The 20676-nt window shown below is 36.5% G+C and overlaps 1 protein-coding gene across 1 annotated transcript; it reads right to left on the reverse strand.

The window, feature by feature from the left end:
- On the reverse strand, positions 1 to 3717 carry LOC127073807 (microtubule-associated protein RP/EB family member 1A). The gene is made up of 8 exons (XM_051015038.1): positions 3374 to 3717; positions 3193 to 3261; positions 3025 to 3111; positions 2269 to 2375; positions 1892 to 2034; positions 1684 to 1763; positions 1229 to 1342; positions 1 to 419 (listed from the first exon to the last, which is right to left on the reverse strand). Exons 1-8 carry the CDS (start codon positions 3479 to 3481, stop codon positions 243 to 245), a joined length of 885 nt encoding a protein of 294 aa, XP_050870995.1. The 5' UTR covers positions 3482 to 3717; the 3' UTR covers positions 1 to 242.
- Positions 3718 to 20676: the final 16959 nt, after the last annotated feature.

The following is a 20676-nucleotide window of genomic DNA, read 5'->3' on the forward strand; positions in this document are numbered from 1 at the left end:
TACATACAAACAAAACAGTGAATATACTTTAGCTACGAGTTCTTGAGTAATGTTCATTAGAGAAGTTATTTTTATAGTGATGACGAAAAGGATGATTAGATGAAATCTATTTTTGGAAAGACCAGTCATCTATCATGTCATCATTCGTCCAAGCTTACAAGGAAATAAATTCAATATATGACAATTTCCATTACATGGCGTTCTATTCCCATAGGACAGTGCAGACCACTACCAGACTGGAGCTAGTTTTGGGAATCCGCTTCAATTTCTGCTTCAGCTTCATTAGCATCAATAATTTGACCATGATAATCTTGAGCTTCTACAGCATTCATAGCTTGATTAAGATAATCTTGAGCATCCTCCAGCGCTGACTCCTTTGTATCATTGGCATATAAAATCTTCTTAATTGCTATAGTGATCTGCATAGAGAACATATAACAATTGATTACATTTATTCTATTTTTATTCTTAGAAAAAAAATATCTTAGAAAAAAAAAATTCTTAGAAAAAAAGTTCAGTTAACTTTTTACAAACACTAATGTGCAGATACTTTAGGACTGGACGTGGTCAGAAGGTATTTTGGGTAACCAACCCATGTTTAGGAAAAGGTTTATTTGTAAATATAACAGTAAGCAGTTCCAAACACTAACACAATGATAGTATTTGACAAATGTAGCAGGAGTTACAATCCTTGTGATGTTTAAAAAGAAGCAGAGTAAACAAGTTGGCCCAGATAACAACAGTCACCAAAGCCTTTTCCCACTAATTGCAACTATATAGATCTAATGACATTATTATGTCTTTTCAAAGCAAATTCTTCAAGGAGATTATTTAGCAATTAGATCTAAATAACGTTTACTGGTTTCAGTGAGTTTTTCTAAGTCTTCCTCTATGTTTAGTTATTCTGCTATCCTCCAACTAATCAAAATAAATGTTACTACAAACATGCTCACCCTCAAATTCCGAATTCGAGTTCAAGGTTATTCATTCCCCATACCATCCACTTAAACATATCTATGTCAATGCCAAAACCATTAACATTTTGGGCAAAAACATAAGTGATATTGGTTATTGGCTAATTAAGATATAAGAAAACTTATTATTTGCTATTGATCAGAAACAGATTGCATTACACTGAATAACACCCAAGTTCGACAGGATAACAAATGCATGCGCACACACATATATAACTTAGAACTTCATTGCACGCTTTTATTAGATTTCTTACAGCGATATTCTCCACTTCTGGAGTCTGACAAATAATTTCTATATCCCGTAGTTTTGCAAAGTAAAAGTCTCTCTCCTTTTCAAGGACTTCCACTGCTAATTTGAGACCAGTAATCTGTGAAACAGGAACAGAAGTGTAAAGAAGTGACTAACTGAAACACAATGAGGTAAGAAAACCATAAGTTTACCAAGTGGTAAACTTTCAATGCCAATACCCATAAAAGAAAAAGCAATATGTCAGGTGACTGAGAATGTGAGAGCACAGACATATTGAATACCACAGGGAGCATCAGGAAATCAAAAAGTTTACATACATGAATAAAATGACTTGGTATAGAATTGCAAACAAATAAATGGATACAGAATTTGCACCATTTGGTAACACATCATGGACTTCTTAGGTTATGTATGCAATTTCAAAAAATGTTATAAGCATATGTAACCTAATGTTCATACCTCTTTGGACAAAGACTGAATCTCTGCTGAAGAATTAGCCCCACCTGCCACTCCACTTGATCTGAATGGTGGGTTGGCCCCTATTCTCAAAAGCAAACAGACAAAAAGGAAGAAAAATATAAAAGAGATGAGAAAGGGAAAGGAAAAAGATTGGCGTTGTAAAACCATGAGACAAAATGCTGAACATCTTGGAATCCAAATCACTAACCAGAGGTTCTATTAGAAGCAAATGTGTTGTCTGAGCCTGAGTTATTCACAATATCCGTTTGCAGTGATTTTGATTTCTTTATGGAACATTTCAGATTTCGGTCCTTTCCGACCTTAATTCTTCGCTCCACAGGATTATAGTTCCTAGAAAATAATAAAATAAATAAAATTGAATTGAAAATATTCGACAACATAAACTACACAATACAATGAGAAATATGATTGCACGGAATAATATTGCATTCGTAATTATTTGAAAATGTATGCATGTGAACATGTATCATCATAGGAGAAATAATACAATTAGATATTCGTTCAAGTTAGGCAGACGCATTAATAATTGAACTATGGCAAAGATAGTCAAAGCAAGTAGCATACTCATTCATAATGCCACCATTCACAGAATCACAGTAACGTTTCAGCCACTGGAGGAACTCCAAGTTGTCCAAAGGCCTGCCTTTAACAAGCCTGCTAACTTCAATATGCTGCAAAATGATAGTCATGTTAAACCAATCCCCACTATCTATAAACAGAAACTATTAGTTGCACATTCTTCTACAAGTTTTAATCTCATGTGAAGTTATCTAAAGCACATTTACCATTAAGAAAAAAAGTCACATTTCAGCATTAAACTTATCCAACAATCAAAACGGGATTTGAAATAAAACCAGATTACAGACTAAAATTTTCCTTCTGTAAAGTGAAAAAATGTAGATTACAGATACTGATGTCGTCAATAGCACACTATAGCACCGCTATAGACATAGTAGAATAGTATAGAGGTGGTAAGGTTCTGTCGCGAGGCTATCGGTCTGCAAGTCACTGTCACCAATTGCGGTTGTAAAGGCAACTAATTGTGGCCTCAAACCGCTATCACAGATGCAATTAGAACTTTGGGGATAATCATGAAAAAGAACCTGACACCTCTGGAAAAAAAATGTATGTCTCTGTCTGTGTCGGCATCCGAAACCGACACCAACACTTATGCTTACATTTAATTTATTCATTGCATCCGAAACCGACACCAACACTTATGGTTACATTAAATTTATTCATTTTTCAAATTATCATCTATGTGGACGTATCAATGTCTATGTCATGTTGTCTGTGCTTAGTAGAAAGAAACACAGTTACCTTTTCAATTTTCAGCTTGTTGAACACTTCCTGCAGAACTTTGTAATTCTGGATCTTATCATACTCCGTCTTTGCATCAAAGTTAACCTATAATAAAATCCACATTGTAGAAATAAAAACCATAAAAAAAGGCACAAAAAGAAAGCGAAAGCATAGTAATGTCGCTACCTTATGCATCGGAACAACACCTTGATGCGTCACATCCATCATCTGGCATTGTACAGCACCAGATGCAGCCTATATCCAAAATCATAAACAAGATCAGAACAACAGTATACACAGGTACATTACAAGATAGTATGAGTTTAGCAAAAACACGTAAAAAGGGTTAGGGTTAGGGTTTGATTACCTCTTCAATGCGTGAGAGATTGAGCTGGAGTCTATTGTTGATCCAACTCAGAATCTCATTCCTGCCGACAAAATAAGCACTGTCCATTATGCCGATATTCGTCGCCATTTCCACCGACAGAGAAAGAGAAAGAGAAACTCGAGATTGGAGAAGAAGATGAGAGAGGTTTGAAGAAATGGGAAGAGAATTGAATTGAATTGAATTGGAGAGGAATATGAGATAATGGCATTGCGGGATTCTGAATTTGTAGTTAGTTACTCATTCACACTCTTCACCTCTCTTAACACAATAACGCGTTACGCTTCTTGGTCGAGGTGCGAAACTTTTTTTTTAATAATAATAATTTTTTTTATGTAGACAAATATTAATTTTTTATTTAAGAAATAGTTTCATTTTATTTTTGTATCCATATGCAATTAAATTCTAGTTTCCTGTGTTTTTGCTACTATTTTGATAGCATTTGACGCCATTTGGCAAGTGAAGGATGCTATATTCTAAAATGTAATTTAATGGATGTCTTATTGTCAATTTGGTAGTAGAATTTTGCAGGCATTGTTTCTATTTTAGAGAAAATATCATTTTTGTGGGACGCTTTTCTTTCCACTTTTGTTTTAGATCAATGATTGATTTTTGTTTGGTTTGTGTGCTTTCTCTTACAATTGTTGAACTAGTTATTATCTTTGGTTCTAAATATTGTTTAAATGTTGTAACCAAACATAATGCAATATAGTATCTTTTAAATAAAAGTTTACATGAAATCTGACTGAAAATATATTTTCTAACTCTTTAGTTTTTAGAAGATTATTCTAATAATTTGAAATATAACAAAGAAATAAATAATATCTAACATTTTTTTATCTAAGAATCGAATTCATGTTTTCTTAAACAATTTGTCATTAAGATATAAATTTCAAAAGTGACACTTGTAAAGCCTTTTATGATTAAATTTGAATATATAGAAGTTAATTGGTAATGTCAGTTTTTATTTATCTGCTGAGATTTTTGTAATAATTATTTCATTTGAAGTCAGGTTTTTAAGATGAATTTTTTTCCCCACAAGAACGGCAACACATCCTCCGCTTTGTAGAGTGACCATCCCACCTGATTATTATTATTATTATAATATTTTAAATAATAAATTTATCATTTTTATTTTATATGTTAAATTATTGAATTTAATTAAAATACAGTGACAGTTAATCATAGTCGTAGGATATTGAAACAAGTTTGACTTTTATTTTAAAAATCTATAAAGTAATGCAAACGGACGATGGTGATGAATCGATTGTGTAAAAAAATTTACACTAACAATGCATAGTAATTAATCTCTAAATTATTTTAGTATTTTTTATATTTACTTTTTATATATATATATATATATATATATATATATATATATATAATATATATATATATATATATATATATATATATATATATTGGAACTAAAATTTTTGATACGCGGTAAAGAACTGTAAGGTTAACATTCAAACACTCAAGTCAATATAGTAGAGAGAAAACAATAAAATTGATATTTGTTAGTCGTGAATTGCAGAGAATCGTTGGATGCACTTGAGGTTTGGATTCTCTGTATTTATCTGTAAGATCATGTTCGTGCATTGAGAAAATTCTAAAAGGAGAAATCAATATGATCGGTTCAAAATAAAATATAACGAGAGAGAGATAAATCTATGTTAAGTTATGTGAAGTAGAAGAGGTATTATGATATTCTAAATAAAATATATAATTCAATTTAAAAAAATTATTTAGATAAACATCTATGAAAATGGTGGAATATGTGGAGGATGAGGATGGAAATTAAAATCTTTAAATAAAGAAGGGGACGGCAATGAGTTCTACCTTTTCCGTTTTCAAATTCTAATATTAGTTAAATATTTATTTTCTGTCTCGAATCCAAACGATAAAACAATTAAATTCAAAATTCATAATCGTCATGTTGGAATCAAAATAGTCCATTTCCTTATATCTTGAATAAACATTAGAAATTACAAATTAAAATAGTTTTAAAAAATTTCAAATATTTTTCATTTCAAATATTTCGTATTATTAAATACAAATTAAAATATCAATGTATCAATCGAATAATGAATATTCTAAACTATCAAAAATTATTAATGGAGCGGTTCAGGAACAAGGACCGGATGGGATACTAGTGTTCCCGTTACTAGTCTCGTCTCTATCATTTAAAATTGGAGAAAATTTAAACTCATATTTGAACCAAAGTGGATTCTCCCCCATCAATTTAGAGACAGATTCAAACGAATACTCATGATAGGAATTATGTTTCCATATCTACATGTTTTAGAGATCGAGGACAAGGATGAAGAATAAACTTAAGAGGTCACATCAACTTTCCTTGAGTCTTGCATTAAGAAACCCTAGTTGATTTTTCCCAAAAGTATGGCATTGACAAGATCGGTCTGCTTTGGAGACAAAGTACAAAGCAGAAGTTGAGTACCTTTAGTTCAGATCTTCAGAGTCTGAGTTGTCACCAGAAGCTGAGATACTACGTTCAGATTTTGATCCTTCAGAATCTGAGTCATTTAGCTTCTCTTCATTTCCTTTTATTAGGGTCAGTCTTGAGTTGAATTTTAAGCTTATGATCATGCATACTTGAACATATGTTAGTATATCTAATTGTTCTTTAAGTAATTTGTTATCATCAAAACCCAAGGGATATGAACCGTTTTGTTTCAACAATCTCCCCCTCTTTTATGATGACAAACAAAGGTATTTAAGAATAATGGTTGATTAGTTTAACTAACTTGATAACATCATGGTCTGGTGTTTGTAAGCTCCCTCTTAGTACAATAGTTCAAAGGTTTAGTTTTTTAAGCTCCCCATAAGTCATATTCAAATTAATTAAACTTTTCTTGATAGCATAAGAAAATAATCTTCAGATAAAACCAATAATAATATGGATTCAGATGTGTATAAAAGCATTCAAAATGATTTTATCCTCTTTAAATATTCTCGTGATTTTCTTCCTCTTTTGTAATCAACAAAAAGTTAATTAAAATGGGATAGCAAAAGGAGAGAAATGAAACTGATAAAAATAAAATAATTTATGGGAAAGTTTAAATTCTGATAAAAATAAATCAAAATAACTTTTACACTTCCCTGAAAATGAATCACGTTTTTCAAAAGAAGGAGAAATTACTAGATTGGTTGAAAACATTTCTTCACTTCTCAAGACGATCAGACACACGCCTTTCAACTTCCAAGAATTGGAAACATCAGAAATAATCATTACAATTAAGATCTATAAGACCTGGAGTATTAAGCATTAACTATCAGAGATGATTAAACTTCCACAAGCAACGTAAGAGATACTCAAGATCTTCTATAAAAGAATGAACCCATAAGATGAATCCACAAATCTTCATCAAACTATTTCTTCTTCAACAATGAGAACACATATAGAGAGTACCAGGGTCCTCGTCCCTTCTGAGGAAACTATGGTTAAGGAGACCAAAACCTCCACGGAACATTAAATGCAGTGAAGTGAAGAAGCCCAACCTTATGGGTCAAACACTTTCAATGAGGTACTCAAGGTAAGGAAGAAGAAGAAACTCAGGAAGAAGAAGAAGAAGTATAAGGTTCTAAAGAAAATCATCTACTTTGACTCTGATGAAAATGATGAGCCAGATATAGATTGGGGAACCGCTTTCGTTGCTCGAGGATATAACAGTGATTTAGATAAAATATTCTAGAACAACCATCTTGTAATCTACTTCCAAACTTTATGAAATATTAATCACTTTCTATTTTTACAATAATACTGTTTATAAGGTATCTTGATTTCTTTTGAATGATCCAACGTCAGATAAGTTTCATAATTATTCTAGCCAATTAAGCCCAAAGTAAAGAAAAAATAGGGAAAGAGTAGATGTTTTTAATTTTACCAAAAGATATAAAATTCCTAATAAGTATAGATCAGAGTTTAAAACACATAAACCAATAAAACTAAAAGCATAACATATATAATTTCAAGTAAAAAAATTGTTTTATCATTAAATAAAATCATTTGAGGGTGTAGCGGTGTATTCGTCGCTATATGATTTATCGATTAAACCATAAGCAAGAGATACAATGAATTTTCGAGTCGCCACCGCACTTTTATTTATCCAAAGGACTGGCTAAAAAGCGAACAAAAGCCTAAGAAGTTTTACACGTAGAAAACTAATAAAAAGATCAGAGAGTCTGGGTAAGGGGTAAATTACGCAATGGGAAGGTGTTAGGCACCCATCACGTCCTAGGTACTCCTAGGGAGCCCTTTTCACACTTGTTGTATAAAATTGTTATTTGTTATGACATAAACATTGTGCAAACATGATTGGGATGATGAGAAAAGAATATACAATTTTTATTGGGTTTGAACGGATGAACCCGCTGCCTACGTACCTTCCATCAAAGGTAAGGATCAAAACGCCGTAGTTCGGCTAAAAGATTTCCAAAAGTTAGTTGGGTTCAATTTTAAACACAAACCCTAAGGTCTTACGTTATCCACAGGAGAAAACTCAACCTTATGTAATCAACAAGTCCACCATGTGAGAACAGCTTCAACTTGCCAGGGAGGGGTTAACCCTATAATAGGCAAGGAAGACTTACAATTCAATCAACTAAGGACAAAGGTGAGATTAACATCAACCACTAAGATAAATCAAACCTATAGCTCATGTATGAAAAGATTAACAATGGACAAAGCCAAAACAAGTGAATGGGTGAAGTTAATTGATTGTGATTATGAAAAGGGAGTCAAAGTATGATTAAGATTAATTCAAAGAAGTATTATGAAATGGAGTTTGAAAAAGTCAAGGACTTGGGTCCAGGTTTTTGGTTTGAAAACATGAAGATGTTTGCACAATATCTATGTCAAGTTTGAAATCAAAGTGTGAAAAGGTTTAGGACATAATGGGGATGAATGGATGGAAATGGATTGTAAAACTTCTTAGAAGGTTCACCTCTTGAGATCATATAGGGGATGATCCAAGTGTGTCCTTTGGAATGAACAATGGATACTAACAAACAAACAAGGATGAAATTCAAACAAAGCGGATACCGGATGCCAAACACTGGTCTTATACCAATCTCCTAAAACAGAATGGGATATCAGAAGCCACTCAATGGTCTTACACTAATCTCCTCAGAAGAAAACAAAGATGAAATATGGAAGTCAACTGACAATCTATCTGGACTTAGGTCAACTGCACATATGCTCATAGGAAAACCAATGCCACATTACAGGGACTTACAATGGATCCTCACATACAAGAACAGAAGCAACACATGATCATAGGAAAGCAAATGCCAACTTACAGGGACTTACAATTGCAACCTCACATAAACAAACAAGCCAACTTATGATCACAGGAAAGCAAATGCCAACTTACAGGGACTTACAATTGCAACCTCACATAAACAAACAGAAGCAGAACATGAATGTCAGATGCCAATTTATCTGGGCTTACTCTAACCTCCACAGTATGGTCCTAGGAATACAAATGCCAACTTACAGGGACTTATAATTGTATCCTCACATACAATCAAACAAAGTAAACAAATGATCATGGGAAAGCAAATGCCAACTTACAGGGACTTACAATTACTTCCTCACACACAATCAAATGCATCAGGCAAAGATAAAATGAGTGGCCAAGGTGATGGTCTTATACTCACTTCCATATCATAGGAGCAATGGCCAATGAATGGTCTTACAATTGTTCTCAATGGGTAAACAGCAATGATAATGTCACAAAGACAAATGAGATGATGATTATGCATTGATGAGCAATAAATGATGATAAATGCATAGAGCATACAAGCAAGCATGTGCATATGAAACAATCAAGCAATCAATCAATATCAAACAGCACACTCTATAGCCAAACAAGGAGGCTCACACAAGAGGGTTAGGCACTAGGGCCAACTGGAATAGGGTCAAAAGTTGCTCTTAACCTTGCCATTGAGAGGCTAAGGTGAAGCAGATGAAAGGAGATGAGGGGTGTGCCTCATTGCTCTTATCCCTGATCAGGGAGAGCATTTGAATATCAGAAAGTGTGGGAGTTCAGAAAGTAGGAACTCTCTCCACATTAGACTCTATAGATCTTGGGTTTTGATCTCAATGCTACAACCATGTAATGGGAGCAGGAAGAAGACTCACTGAATAGTAGGGGATAGGTTGCTTATCCCTTTGATCTACCAATTGCCTTACTTGAAGGACTTTTCCTGCTTGGGACAAATATAAACACACACAAGCATTGCCTCTTAAGGAGGACTTCAGACAGTTTGCCCGGCCAAATAACAGGCCGGGTCTCCAGACTACATGAAGAAAGAGGGAATACCTCAAAGCAAATTGCTAAATAGCAAAGCAAAGCAAGTTCAAAGAACTAAGCAACTAAGTGGTACCTGAAATAGTCAAACAAATCAGTACACAGTTCAAAAGTTTAAAGCAAAAGGAATTGGGAAGTCAACAGTCAAACAGATAGACAAATGTGCAAAGCACAAGACTCAAAAGGCTTATGAGCCAAGCAAACTACAAAACAAAGAGGTTAGCACATGATAAACAAATAAACTCAATCAAAAGGCAATGGTTTCTTTGAAGCACTTGTAGCTTAACCTGAAACATGAACTCAATCATAAGCCCAAAGGACCACTAGGACAAGCCTAGGGTCAAAAATAAATGAGAAAGTCAAAACAGAAAATGAAAGTCAACCAAAATCAAGTTTAAACATTCAAGAAGCAAACTCAATTGGTCCCACATTCATATCATTCATCATCATGATTTCATAAGCAAAGGAAGGCAAAGCATGGCAAATTGGTGCACATAGAAGTCAACAGAAAGACTTGCATCAAAAGCAATCATAATCAATTCCAAAAATCATCAAATAATTCAGGGTCAATCACAATCCATAGCATGGCATACATATAAAATTTCAGCTCAATTGGATCATGGGAAGATAGTCAATGAAAATCAGAAAGTCAAAGCAAGTTCAAGTATGCACAAAGAAGTCAAACATACATGTATCAATTTCAAAAAATCATAACTAAATGAAAACAGATGAGAAATGAATGGGATCAACACCAATGCAAAGCTTGAGATGTCTAGTATGCACATGTAAAATTTCATGATCATCCAATAAGGTATGAGAATTTCACAAATGAAATGGGAACATGTATCACACAAGTCAACATTTTGGTCAAACAGGGGAGAAAATCCCAAACAATTAGGAAATGGCATAATTAATTCCCAGAAAAATCACAAGTGAACTAGACATATAAGAGAGGGTTCATGCAAAATTTCACATCAATTAGAAGCCAGGAAGCATGTCAACAAAAATCATGAACTTGCATATCAATGGTGTGACACAAATTGTCACACCCTACTTCCAAAATTCATATCTCACAAACCACATAAGATAAATTCAAGAACTCTACATCAAAACAAACATGAGTGAGTGAGGATTAACCACAAAAAATTTCAGAATCATTGGATACATCCTCATCATTTCACAAGGTTTTTGGCAAAAGGTATCAAATAAGCATACATGACAAGAAACCTAAAGCCATTAAAAATCCAGCCAACCAAAAATTCAATAAAAATCATGATAAAATAGTAGACATTCATGTGAACATTATGGAAAAAATTTCATGAATTTTGGAGTTGAATTGCACGAGTTATGAATTTTGGAAGTTTGAGTAATCAATTGGAATAAAATGAACAAAAGAACATGGAATGGTAAGTCAACATGTTGACCGAGTGGCACGGTGGTAATTATGCATATCATTTAACCAAACGCAGCGCTTAAGGGCGAGAAACCAAATATTTTGATTGGTCAGTATGGAATTGCACAGTAAACAAGCATCATGCGCACGTGAACAGTCCAGCTTTCTGGGAAAATATTAGGGTTTTAATGCTACAGTGATCTTCATCATCTTCACAAAACGCGATTCCACAAAATTTCCAGAAATGCAAATTGAACATACAATCATGATCAGCAAACAATGCATATCAACATGCTACCATTAAAATTCATGAACTCGAGCTAAACATCAAGGAATCGTGCAAAACAAAAAAAACCAACAAACTTTAAACTCAGATTTCTCCTAGCACAGTTAACCATTTCAAGTGACACAAAGCTCAATGGAATCAGCATCAAAAGATCTATCCTAAGCACCTCATGATTTTGGAAATAAAAGAGATCGAAAACTTACTTATATTTGAAGGAAAGAGTGAAACAGTTGCTATTTTGCTGATGTATGCTCAAACAGTCGAAGGTCCAAGCTCCAAATGATGGATGATGAAGTTATTTAAGCTCAAACTTGCTCGATTCAACTCTAGCTCCAAACTGCCATGGAAGAATTCTTTGGAAAACAGAACACGAAGATGGCTGTGCAGTTGATGAATGGTGTTTGAAAAAGCTCCCAAATGATGGCCAGATGATGAAGAAACCAGTGGATGCTCGGGCTCTTTTGAGTTTTTGCTCAGAAAATTCAAATCGTGAAAATGCAAATTGAGAGAGAATGAGAGTTTTTCTGTGTGATTGAGGCTGCAACTACGTTTGGAATGAGCAGAAAATATGCTCTTATACTTCTGTTTAAGGTTGGCTAAGCATGTGCTAATCAACATTTGGTTAAATGAGCAATTTTGCTAATTGTCCCATTTTGGCTTATGTGTATGGTGTATGAGCAACAGCTGCGAAATGGGCTTGCAAACATGACCAAAACAACATTTCTGAATGTTTCCAATTGGCCAAAAGTGTTAGAAATGATTATTTTGAAAAGTCAAATTTCACCTTCACTTGAAATTAAATAATGCAAGTCCAAAAAGGCCATTTTGAATGGTGAAGTTTTGGTGAATGAAATTTATATTTTTGGAAAGAGGAGATTAAATGTGGTTTGTAGGAAAAAACCCCACCAAAATTGGCCAAATGGTTCATGAGATATGGCCCTTTGAAGTTCACAAATTTTGGAAAATGAATTGATCATATCTTGACAACCATACATGGGAATTGAGAGTTCTTGGACTTTTTGGAAATGGGAGAACAAGATCTTCAACTTTCATGTTGGGCAAAAATTCATTTAAAGCTTGTATCATGATGTAAGTTGAGGATCAAGAAGTTTCCATTTTTGGCAAATTTGAATTACAGGTCAACTTTCTATTTTTGGAAACTTTCTGTTTGACTTCAAATTCTTCCATGATGAGGTTTGGCATGATACATGAGGCTTGTATGGACATGAATGAACTCCTTCACATCAATTCCATCCATCAAATCACTGATTAAATCCACAGTTGACCAAGTTTGACTTCCTGTTGACTTTTCTAGGGTTTTGCATGATTGAACCACTTCTGATGAATTCCAAACCCTAATTCCTTGAGACCTTGACTTCAAATGATGTCCCAAGTTGTATGAACTCTTGATTATTGATCATGGTGCCCAAATTCTGCAAGAATGGTCACCATCCACTGCTTTGACTGACCAATGACTGACTTTGACCTAATTGCTGATGATTGCTTCAACTGCAAGCAACAAGGTTAAGCTGACAAAATTTTTGTACTTTTTGGTTAATAAACATATGAAAAGCAATGATATACAAATGCAAAACATGCTTGGTGATCAAGAATCAACTCACAAGGCAACCTACCCACTAGGAGGGGAGCTAGGGCATGCAATGATCCTTGAGGCCATGACATGATATGGGCCATGAGGGATCTTAGGGTCAAAATTGGGGTCTTACAGATGCCCCTATTTAAGGTCATTCTAGCCGGAGAAGTGAAATTTAGAAATCTTCATCTCGACGCGGTAGAATGGGCTTAAATAACAGTAATGAGACAAATTTTGGTCCCTAAGAGACCTCATGATGCAAATGTATGCATGCAAAAGACACGAATCTGTGGGGAATATGATTCACACAGAAGAAAAGACGATCCATCGGAGTGATATACTCACCAGGAACAGAGACTCTAACAAGACTCTAGTTGGGGATAAACAAAACTGACACAGCGTGAACAAGACACGACTCTGATTAGAAAAAACAGAAAACAGACTGGAAACCTCACTGGGGAGTGAAGGACTCACACTGGGGAAAAGAATTCCAAAGGAAAATAAATCCATTGGAGAGACACAAGCTGACTCCTGGGGAGCAGCAAAAAGAAGTTCCACTAGGGGAGCACAAGAAAATGAGGTGTTACCGGCATAAGGGTAACAAACTCAGGAAGAATGAATATCTAAGACCGGTATAAGGGTGAGAGATATCAATCAACCAAACATCTGAGAAAGACCTGGAAAAGGTACATAACTCAGGAAAAATCTGACTCCACAGGGGACCAAAGTCATAATAGGGAGCAGAAAGGAAGGAACACCAGGGATACCGGTTACTGGGTATATAATAGGTGACCGACCGAAACGTGAATTGGTTTTCACTTCCAAAACACTCATCATCCTGAAGAGAGCTAGAAAAGCAAACTTGTTTATAGGATGGATGTTCGATTCCATAAGGAATACAAACCTTACTCGACTGGGGAAGATCAACAAAGGATTCCGACCAAAGAGCGCATGAGACATATTATTCATTACCGGCAGACCGTGAATAATACACTCGCATGGTAAGAAACACCAGAGATACCGGTTACTGGGTATATAATAGGTGATCTACCGAAAACGTGAATTGGATTTCACTTCCAAAACACTCATCATCCGAAAGGAGGGCTTGAAAAAGCAAATCGACTTACAGGATGGGCATTCGAATCCACAACGGGAAAACGAATCTTACTCAACTGGGGACACAAACCCAAAGAGTGCATGAGATACAATATCCATTACCGGCAGACCGTGGATAAGATACTCGCATGAGATATATTATCTATTACCGTCAGAACGTAGATAATAAACTCGCATGGTAAGAAACACCAGAGATACCGGTTACTGGGTATATAATAGGTGATCTACCGAAAACGTGAATTGGATTTCACTTCCAAAACACTCATCATCCAAAACACAAACTGGCTAGAGGATGGATATTCGATTCTACAAAGAATACGAATCTTGCTCAGCTGGGGAAAATCAACAAAGGATTCCAACTAAAGAGCGCATGAGACATATTATTCATTACCGGCAGACCGTGAATAATATACTCGCAAGGAAAGTTATCCTGAACCGGTTACTGGGTTGTTTATAGGATAAGATCCGAAATCGTGAATTGGTTTTCACTCCCAAAACACTCATCATCCAAAACACAAACTGGTTAAAGGATGGACATTCGAATCCACAACGGGAAAACGAATCTTACTCAACTGGGGACACAAACCCAAAGAGTGCATGAGATATAATATCCATTACCGGCAGACCGTGGATAAGATACTCGCATGAGATGTATTATCTATTACCGTCAGAACGTAGATAATAAACTCGCATGGTAAGAAACACCAGAGATACCGGTTACTGGGTATATAATAGGTGATCTACCGAAAACGTGAATTGGATTTCACTTCCAAAACACTCATCATCCAAAACACAAACTGGTTAAAGGATGGCTATTCGATTCTACAAAGAATACGAATCTTGCTCAGCTGGGGAAAATCAACAAAGGATTCCAACTAAAGAGCGCATGAGATATATTATTCATTACCGGCAGACCGTGAATAATACACTCGCATGGAAGATTATCCACAACCGGTTACTGGGTTAATAAAGGATAAATCAACCGAAAAGAAAGGCATCGGGATACCAAACTAGGTATATAATGATGACCATTCAAAGGGAGCAACAGACATTACCAACAAGAGGGTAAATGAAAGGAGATCTGCTGAGGATGCATTGATGGAAATCAATGATCCGGGGAACACAATTACTGACAAAAGGTGAAAGGACCCGCTGCGGATAAAATTGCTAGCATACGGCAATTATCCACAAAAGATTTGCTAGGGATATAAGTGCTTATCTGAGCAACTTATCCAAGCAAAGGAAAATCAACATCAAAGACTAGATGAAGATAACCACAAAATTAGGGTTTACATCTACCGAATACGGGGTAGAAGACCAAAAACTCCACGTGGGGATAGAACAAGTCACAAATCCGCACGGGAAACCAAAATAGGGTTTAACAAACCACAAACTGCTGGAGAGCAGGAAAATAGGATTTACGACTACCAGTATGAGGGTAGAAAACCAAAACTCTGGCTGGAGAATAAAAGGTGTATAACCACAAATTCTGTCAAGACAACCAGGAAGAATAGGACTTATAGCTACCGGTTCGTAGGTAGAGGCCCAAAACTACTCCACTGGGGAACAACCCACTGGGAAGCACAAGACATTTGACAAATAGCCAATTCGGGAATAATCCGAAAAGGCAGACTGAATCAATACACGTCCTAATGAGGATATAACTCAAATAGGAGCATCCATCCCAATATATGTGTTGGGAGGAAACGGAAGAAAACCGTCATCCACGAGGATATATCTCAGTGGGGAACTGCAGAAAGAAAGACAAACATTTTCTGCTTATGGGCTGACTCTATATGGAGAGATTTTATAACACCCGACATCTGCTTGGGGTGACCTGTAAAGAGATCTATATCACCATAGCAGGAGACACGACAAACAAAAGATATATGGCGAGAAATGCAACATGAATATCTGAATGTTTATGAATATGCATGAATCATGCGTGATTTATGTTTGATGAATGCTGACAAAACAGACAGTTCTGACACAAACAGGTTCAGGAATCAAACACCCGGTATTATACTTCCAGGGGAAAAACCAGCTGGAGAGCCAATCTGCGGAGATCTACATGCTGAAAAGCCAAGATCTGCAGGCACTGCTGAAGAAGCAGAGGGTCAAAGATATCGGGAAACCAAATCTCTGAGTGATGGATCAGTAGATAACCCAATCAGGGCACAGAAAGTCACAACAGGCAAAAGGTAGCCACAAAGACGAATCTGTTGGAGAACAAGAGAAAACCCAAGATATCTGCAGGGGATCTCAGTGTCAATTGAGAAACAAAAGGTGCATAAGCATGAACTGTTGTAGAAGCAAATCCACAAAACTCCGATGTGGAACAGCCCACTGAGGGAGAATGAATCATCCAAGTGGAATCTAACTGCATAAGCAACTCTACTGGGGAAAACTGTCGGCTACTCTCTTGGGGAACAAGCCACTGAGGGAGGACAGATCAAACAAGTAGATTCTGCAACGAACCACTCCACTTGGGGAGAATACACATAGCAAACTGATCACAACAAGTAGATTCTGCAATACAAGCCACTCTACTGGGGATCACAAACAGTCAGGAAATCAATCCGTTCTCTGGAGGCTAGAGCCATCATCCGACCATACTGGGGATTGAAGGAGTATTCAACAGGCGAAGTTGCCACGACAAACATTCTGCAGACTACGCTGAGGAAGAGATGGTTGAAATACTGGGATATCAACCCATATCAACCACTGAATAGGAAAATAAATCCTGCTCTGCTGAAGAGAAAAACCCTGATGGAGAGATAGCAACAATTCCGCAGACGACTTCGCCGGGGAAAAGGTAAAGTACCGGGTATCAAACCGCTGACTTACCGAGTCTTTAAAAAGAAAGCGATCGTGCTGAGGAAACAGACAAATCCGTCGGCAACTGCACTGGGAAGAGTGACAACAACTCTGCTCGCAAATCCGATGGGGATATCAACAACAGCTCTACTCGTGACTGTGTTTGAGGAGACAAATAAAGTCTGGGGCAGGCGACCCACTGGAGAAAGCGACGGGGCACCAAGATGATAAACCAATCAACCGCCGAAACTTCTACAAGAAACACCCATGCTAGGGGAAAACTGCTGCTGGAGAAGAACGAAGTCTTCAACAACACTCTGCTTGCGGCTATACTGGGGAACAACCCCAACAACAACTTTGTTTGAGGAACAACCCCAACAAAGATCTGAAGAAAGAAGATACCACCAAACCAGGAATATGAATAAATGTCTTACCTGTTGGAAATCATGCCACCCTTCGGGAGAGCACTGAGATATTCTTGAGTATCCTTTCAATCTTGTGAACGTTCACTTTGTTTAAAACAAAAATTTTGAAAAATTCGATTTGTTTAAAACAATGACATTTTATCAATTTAAAACATGCAAAACATTTGTTGAATTGAAACAAATAAGAGTGCAAAAAATTGGATAAAAAGCTCAAATTGATTTGATGGAATGGTAGCCTGCAAATGGCAAGACTCCATAGATCTGTACAAATTTGAAATCAGTGATATATATTGGAAGAGGGCTACATTGAACATAATGATCCTTTCTCCACCAATTTGAATCTCGATGTATCCAAAGCTTCAGTTGACGACGAATCGAGAATCTTCTGACGAAATGACGACTGATGAACCAGAAAGTCTTGTCAGGATGCAGTTACTTGCCAAATCCCTAATTTTTGCCTAGATTGCCCCAGGGTGAGGTACTCAATCTAGCGGGATGCACATATTCTCTTTTTTTTCAAGTCTCTAATTTTTGCCTGGATTACCCTTGCAGGTTCTCCACCGAGACGCTCATTTTTGCTTAAGCCGCCCTTTCGGGTTTTCAACTTAGCGAGCAATTCTGTTTTTTCATTTGTTTTTTTTCATTTGCATATACTTTTTTTTTTAGGCAAAGTATCTCTTAACTGCATCTGAATTCACAGGACGAGTGAAATCCTCCCCATCCATTGTTGTAAGCATCAAAGCTCCGCCTGAAAAGGCTCTCTTAACAACATATGGACCCTCGTAGTTTGGAGTCCACTTGCCCCTGGAATCGGGCGTGAAAGACAACACTTTCTTGAGCACGAGGTCACCTTCTCGGAACACACGAGGCTTGACCTTCTTGTCGAATGCTTTCTTCATTCTCTGCTGATATAACTGACCATGGCACATGGCAGTCAATCTCTTTTCTTCAATCAAATTCAATTGGTCATAACGACTCTGAATCCATTCAGCATCAGTCAACTAGGGACTTGAGGGTATCATTCTTTTTTCCTTTGGAAAAATTTTGAAAAAAAATTTCCTGGTTTTTGATTTTTTCATCTTTTTTTCACCCTCTTCTTTTTTTTTTTTTTTTTTGATTGCATTTGTGATGCCCCAGTTTGACTGTTTTGCTGATTCTCATGATACAGCTGAATGAGCCTCTTTTGGTGCTCAAGAAGGCGGGTAATCTCGTCAGGAATCCCCTTCAACATCATCTTCCTCTGCCTCAGATACAAGGACTTCAAGATTGGGAGATGGCGTTGGATCATTATGTTCAATGGGTTTAGAAATCCCTGCATAATGATTCTGGATAATGAAAAGCTTTTGAATTTTAAACAAGCAAATCATTTATGCAGATGAAAAAGCTGTTTTTGTTTTTCAGGGTTTTTTGTGATCACTGATTTCATGCAAAAAGCAAAAAGTGAAAACAAAGGAAAAACAAATGTTAAACAATGCATTAATTGAATGAAAACATCATTGTATTAAATGCTGCCAACAATGTCATCACTTCTCCTTTTGGCATGGGAGAAGGGTTTTAAACAAAGTGAACAAATCACGCTGACTTATGAATGACCGTAGGAACATCCACAACGACCCAATTGTGGCAGACACCACCAGGTATGATGAAATTGTTCAGATCTTCTGCATCCTCTTCCAAGAAAGTAGCAGTTTCTTCTTCAGGTTGATCGTCATGGATGAATCCTCCACTTGTGAACAAACCTTGCTTATTAAGTGCCCCAGAACAGTAGCCAATGCCAGTCCGGGATTGGTTAACCAGGAATAAATCCATCAACAGTACTAAGTCTGGCAAAATCCTCCTTGAGTTCACAGTTCTCTTGCTCAGGATGATCCATCAATCTGGCAGAGTCGGCTCTGGTATAATACCGGCGAAGTGCGTCTTCAAAATAAATGAAGATCGCAGGGTCAGACCACAGGACAGGAGACCGGAACAAAACACCTGCTTATGCAAATGATGCATGAAGTGTTTGTGCATATGCTTGTTTTTATTTCAAAGGAACTCGAGGGTTTTATTTGCAAACTTTGAAACATTTAGCATTTTGATCATATATGAGAATATCTCATCAGATATATCAGGTGAAAAATTTTTCCCGGTTTTTCCATGTTTTGAAAATTTTTGCAAATAAACTCCTTTGAGTTCCTTGAAAATTCTCTTTTTTTCTGATGATATGGATGTAGATGAATGCATGAATGCATGAATGCAACAAACACACTCAAGGATCAAGCAAGGCACACCAAACAAAGGTCGTGGGAAAGCTCATTGTATCCCTAATATCAATCATCCATTTTGGTGGATTTAGGTTTTCACCTTATCGACACCCAAGTTCCATTGATATTAACGGTACATGAACCGACTCTAACATTCTTAATATCAACCAGCCGCTTTGGTGGATTTAGGTTTTACACCTGATCCGGGATCCATTGATATTAACAATGTTTGAACGACTCAACCACGAATCATGGGTTTGTTGAGAGTCACGAGCATGGAGTCTCGGTTAAGAACCACCCAAAGGGAGTGTACTAGGGTTTAAACCTGCCAGACATGTTCTATCAGAGGTTCCCATAATCATCGTTCCATCTTTCGAATATTATCGGAGGAACGAATACTCGTATTCCAAGAATATTCTCAAGAGAAACTCTCATGAGTGTAGTATCGCGTAACAATCGTATCAGATCTGACATCTGAACGACCTCCGCACTACGTTCCTAAAAAAATAGGCCAAGATGGGTTTGGTAAACTAAGGTCCTTGGCTTCTGCGGAACATGATTGAAAGAATAATGCCTAACCACAAATAACTTGTGTGACATTATTAGTTCAACATGACCTCCACCAAGTGAATGGGCTCGCAAGTCAACTGGCTAAGGAATACTCCACACCAGTCAACAAGACTATGCCATTCTCCTATCCTAGAGTGCACTCGAGTTCGGGTATAGAACTCATCTCACAGATCACCAAAGCAAACAGCAATTGTATATCAAGCAATTCACGCATTACAATCAATACAGTCATCCCAAATTGTACAAAAATATGTCATATAACAAATAACAATATAGCACAACAAGGGTGAAAAGTAGGCAATACCACCAAGGATTCTGGTGAGATCTCCCCAGTGGAGTCGCCACTTTTCTGTAGCGGTGTATTCGTCGCTATATGATTTATCGATTAAACCATAAGCAAGAGATACAATGAATTTTCGAGTCGCCACCGCACTTTTATTTATCCAAAGGACTGGCTAAAAAGCGAACAAAAGCCTAAGAAGTTTTACACGTAGAAAACTAAT

The sequence above is a fragment of the Lathyrus oleraceus genome, chromosome 4, assembly GCF_024323335.1.
Source record: "Lathyrus oleraceus cultivar Zhongwan6 chromosome 4, CAAS_Psat_ZW6_1.0, whole genome shotgun sequence".
NCBI classification, from domain to species: Eukaryota; Viridiplantae; Streptophyta; class Magnoliopsida; order Fabales; family Fabaceae; genus Lathyrus; species Lathyrus oleraceus.